The sequence below is a fragment of the Priapulus caudatus genome, unplaced genomic scaffold (genome assembly GCF_000485595.1).
Source record: "Priapulus caudatus unplaced genomic scaffold, Priapulus_caudatus-5.0.1 Scaffold851, whole genome shotgun sequence".
In the NCBI taxonomy this organism is placed as follows: domain Eukaryota; kingdom Metazoa; phylum Priapulida; class Priapulimorpha; order Priapulimorphida; family Priapulidae; genus Priapulus; species Priapulus caudatus.
In genome coordinates this window covers 79,585-84,579 of record NW_014577912.1, presented here as the reverse complement: position 1 = coordinate 84,579, position 4,995 = coordinate 79,585, and the positions used below count along the sequence as shown (strand labels likewise).

Genomic DNA, 4,995 nt, shown 5'->3' with positions numbered 1-4,995 from the left:
TAAAATAGATCAATAAGAAAGATACATCAAAAGACTATAGAGAAATGTGGTATATGGCGTTAGTCACACCGCTGATCGGGACCTGCTTACCTCAGGCGACACTATTACACCCGAACTAACCTCTGACATCTCACCCCAATCCCTTACCACGATCTATGGACCGACCCAGCCGGACATCTTGTGGGACCCCGCTAAGAATACAATAATGTATACTTCAAATCACAGGGTAAGGGCGTTCAACGCGAGCCTATATTCATTCACTGCTAGCTCACCTGTTTGTTACAATTATTTGTATCTAACCACGCCCCGCAGCTCGCACCCCACTCCTAATCCTTACTTCAACTGCGATAGCCCTCTCTCATCTTCGGATCACGCGTCGTATACCCCGCCCCCCACCCACAACCACACGTCGGCCCGCACGGACCGCGGCTCGTGAGGTTGATTTGCTGCGTGAAAAAGCGGCGAGAGCTTCCAGTGTAGCGTACATTCCAGCAGCCGCTAAGTCGGGATGAGGATGCGAGGGAATGCTGCAGATCGCCGTCGCGCATGTCTGGATACAATAGAAGCTCTCTGGCGGCGCGGCGGCGGCGGTCTTGCATGGTCCTCCGTAGCTGCGCGCGGTGCCCCGTCTTCTTCGTCGCCGTGACGAGATAACGGGCTTGAGCGAGGAGAGCTGGGATGCAGAGGGAGAATGGCAGATGAGGATGCTGAGAGGATGCAAGTGAGGATGATGAGGGAGGACGCTGAGGAGATGAGGGAGGATGCAGAGTGAGATAAAGAGTGAGGATAGCAGAGGGAGATGCTGAGGCGGTACTGAGGGCGACTACAATGGGAAGATACAGAGTTGAGGATGCCTGAGGAGGAGGCAGATCACAGATCAGATATGAAATTTTAATCTAGGCGCTTCACTCTGACAGGAGACAACAATGTGACTGTCGCGATTAGTGCCCCGTCTCCACGGACGGATGATCGATGATTAAATTGTCCCGCACTGCCACTGATACACCCCACGCCGCGACACTCCTCCCCCTCTCTTCCCCCTCCTTTCCCTTCCCCTTCCCCTTCCCCTCACGGTCGGTGCGCTTCTGGTGCATGATTTATTTATCCCGGGGGGAGGACGGGTGTGAGCGGGAAGGGTGGGGGTGAGATGGGAGGCGATGTGCGGGACGTAAGTAAATACGTCTTTACGAGCGCGGTGGCGGTGGCGTAGAGTTACGTACGTGCTGCGAGTAGCGCAGAGAGACCCGGTGGGAAGGGGGAGTGCGGCCAGGTGGAGAGAGAGGAGAGAGAAGGAGAGGGTGTGGAGGTAGGATACAGATGGAAGGATCGAGAGAGTGATGGAGAGAAAGAGAGAGAGAGAGAGAGAGAGAGAGAGAGAGAGAGAGAGAGAGAGAGAGGGGAGAGAGAAGAGAGTGAGGAGCAGGATAGCAGTATGGAAGGATCGAGAGATTTTTTGTGATGAGAGAATAGAGAGAGAGGAGAGAGGAGAGAGGAGAGGAGAGAAAGCGAAAGAGAGAGAGAGAGAGAGAGGGGGGGGGAGGGCGAGAAACGCCGGAGAAGGGGTTAGGGAGAGGATAGAAAGAGAAAGAGAGAAGAGAGCAGAGAGAGAGAGAGAGAGAGAGAGAGAGAGAGAGAGAGAGAGAGAGAGAGAGACACACAGGCGAGAGGCTACCAGACAGAGGCATAGAACGAGAGCAGGCGAGAGGGAGACGAAGAAAAATAGAGAGTATCAGCACGGGAGTGCTTGTAGTATTAGTGGGTATATATACATTATACGCGTGGCAGCGTGCGGTGTTAGAGAGAGAGGAGATACGGCGTTGATGGTGTTAGCAGGGAGGTGGTGATGGTGTTAGCAGGGAGGTACGCGACAGTGTTGACGTAGCTTAGCGTTCGATCGCTGGCGGCTGGTTGACATGCGATGTGTGTTGATAGAGTCTGATGCAAGTCTCGTACAATGCGCGTGTGTATATTGCGGGCCGCGCGCTCACATGTGCGCTAAAGATGCTGGCGAGGCCTATAATATACTACTGCTAACGCTGTGTGTAGAGCCTCGCTCGACTACACACTCCCTCCCATCCCTTCCTCCCCCTCCCTTCCTCTCCGTATATACCGGCCTCACGTATGTCACTTGATGTGAAATGTATATACGGGCGCACGACCACATGTGCGCACGCGCCTTCTGCGTGCTAGCGTGCGTGCGTGCGTGCGTGCGTGCGTGCGTGCGTGCAGCGTTGTCTGGCCGTGCTCATCGCTCGCTGTGTCATATCAGGATATGATGAAGGCGCGACTAGACGAGCGCGTCGCCGATGATTCACGCAGTGTGTGAAAGGAAGGGAGAGAGAGGGGAAGAAGGAGAGAGGAGAGGGAGAGAGAGGGGAGAGAGACGGGGAGAAAGAGGGGGAGAGAGCGGGAGAGAAAGAGATGGAGAGAAAGAGCGCGAGAAAGAGAGAGCGAGAGAGAAAGAGAGGGGAAGGGAGAAAGAGAGAATTAAAAACAGTGAGAGTGAGCGAGCAAAAGAAAGAGAGAGAGGGAGCAAAAGAGAGAGATGCAGTGAGTGGGAGAGAGCAGAGCAAACATGCGTGCGAGAGAGTAGATCGAAGTATCGGAACCGGATACATGTGTTGCGGACGTGCGCTGATGTAATGTTTAGTGTCTGCGTTTATTTTTTATATCGATTATTTGAGAGCACTCATGAGTGACATTGATTTGCAAGTCATTTAACTAACGGTCCATGCTCTCTGGCTTTGAAACTTGAACCACATCTGCACCGTTCTGTATCATTTGGACTTGAACCGCAATCCCTGCTTCCAGCCTTAGAGGTTTGAGCCACAAGCTTCCTGCTTTGGGGGAATGGAACCTACACTTGTTGTGTATTTTGGTGAAATGAGTCACAATGGCTACTCCCAGCGCCAAGCAATTAAGCAAGAATCCCTGTTCTTTGTCATTTGGATTTTAACCGAAAAATGAAAAAACAATCCCTTCACTGTCTATTTTGGAGTCGAACCATGCTCCCTGCTCCCTGCGTTTGGGAGTTGAACCGAGTTCTATCTGGTTGTACCTTTGGTGAATCAGTGATTTAAATAATAGTGATTGTAACTGCTTTTGCTTTGGTTTTTGTTCCAGGCCAAGTTGTCGAAGAAGTTTCGTGTGCAGGGAATACCCAGCCTTGTGTTGCTGGATGGGATCTCAGGCAAAGTTATACAGGCAGAGGCACGGGAGTGCCTGGCAAACGATCCACAAGGTATACACACCCCATCCAACCTATTTATTGAAACGCTTCAAGTGCCTGTGCCCCTATATTGCAACATGGGGTATTTCATCCCTAAAGGTACTGGATTACCACTACCTCTGTCGTCACTCAAATTCGCTATAGCGATGTTTTTCCGCTTAATGAGCGGTTAGTCGTATAATTAACACGATGATAGATATTATAATTCTAATAACGATATGCATAATAACAGTAACATAGTCTCTAATTGAAAGCATGTGGGTTATATATGCTCCTGAATGTGTGTGTTCCAGTGCAAACATTCATGCACTTTGTTATTAAGTACTGTACTTGTGTGTATATACAATCCATGAACCAGTCTGACTGTTATGATTAACAAATGAGAATGATATTACTGTTATATGACACCTTTGCGGCTGTTTCCATGCTGCTTTAGGACAAAGACTTATTACCCATATCCCATTCTAATTATTGTAAACTCGAGCTTTGCTGGCCAACGCGTTTTTTATGACAGAACCGATTTCCTTTATAGCCTGAGAAGATCGATTATCAGCGCGGAGAGTGGGTTATGACATCGTTAAATGCTAGATATATAGTCGGCACATTCTCTCTCTCGCACGCGAGTGACGCAGCGCACGACAATAAACCCAGGTGGCGTAAGTGCTCGCGAAAAGAAAGCTAAATCACGAGATGCATCGGCGAGTAACCACGGCAACCGGTGCTGATCGAGCAGACGCACATTTGATCGGCCGACCGAACGTCGTTCTCTGTCGTAATCGATAATTAAAATTATAATTATGAAGGTCGATTAGTGACGACGTTATGTTCGCATCGTTATATGACTAATTTTTTCTCGATTTTTATTGGAAGCATAGTGGTGGGGGGGGGATGTTGCGATGATTGCGAATTGACTGGATCATGACCCCATCTTTGACACGTTTGTAGTTGTGACAAGACACTCCTTCTACCTCGGCCTCAGCTCTACCCTTATTTCTGTCTGTGCCACAAATCTATGGCAGCAGTAAAAGGCAGCCTTTCTGCCTCTTCTACGTCTGGTTCCAGCTCTGTCACAAGGCTGTGGTAGCAGGCAAGGCCGGAGCCTACAACCTTTGCCCCTGCTTCTGCTTCTGCCCTTGCCGCAAGTCTTATGTCAGCAGTAAAGAGCTGTGTCTACTACCGGTACCTCTACCACAAGTCTCTGGTAGCACTGAATTGCTCTGCAATAGAGCTAGGGCTGTCTGTGGTTGGCATCGCTTGCGCGATTTTTCTTAATCGCGATATTCCTTCCCGGTCCCGCACTTGTTTCGTTTCAGATCCCAAAAAGTGCTCCGTGCTCCATCGTTTTTTGTCTAAATGAAACAAACACGCGAGGCGAGACAACGATGAATGCGGCGCGATTTTGCATGTGTCGTTCGTTCCGTTGATGAATCCACATTAGGCGGCCGCTCTCATATTTCCGATCTTCCTAATGTGCTTCGTGGGGAGGGGAAGGGGGTGAGGGAGGAAGAGAGAGAGAAGAAGAGCATCACATATGGCTTGGATGATACATACAGCATCCTGCGGGCCTCGCCCACGGCCGTGGATCCCTGATCAGACACATGTGTACGGACGCACCGGCACGGCATTGCCCATCTCATCGGCTGATTAGCGCAGTAGTCGCTGATGCTGTACGTCCCCGCATCCCACGGTCGCAGCATCCCGCGGTCCCAGCATCTCGCGGTCGCAGCATCCCGCGGTCCCAGCATCTCGCGGTCGCAGCATCCCAT

General features: G+C 50.7%; 1 protein-coding gene across 1 annotated transcript in view; it reads left to right on the top strand.

Annotated features, from left to right (window-relative positions):
- Positions 1-4,995, top strand: part of LOC106813976 (nucleoredoxin-like) — a 23,774-nt gene that overhangs the window by 11,820 nt on the left and 6,959 nt on the right. The window contains 1 exon segment of the mRNA XM_014818232.1: positions 3,124-3,241. Within this exon segment, the coding sequence (XP_014673718.1) occupies positions 3,124-3,241 (118 nt within the window).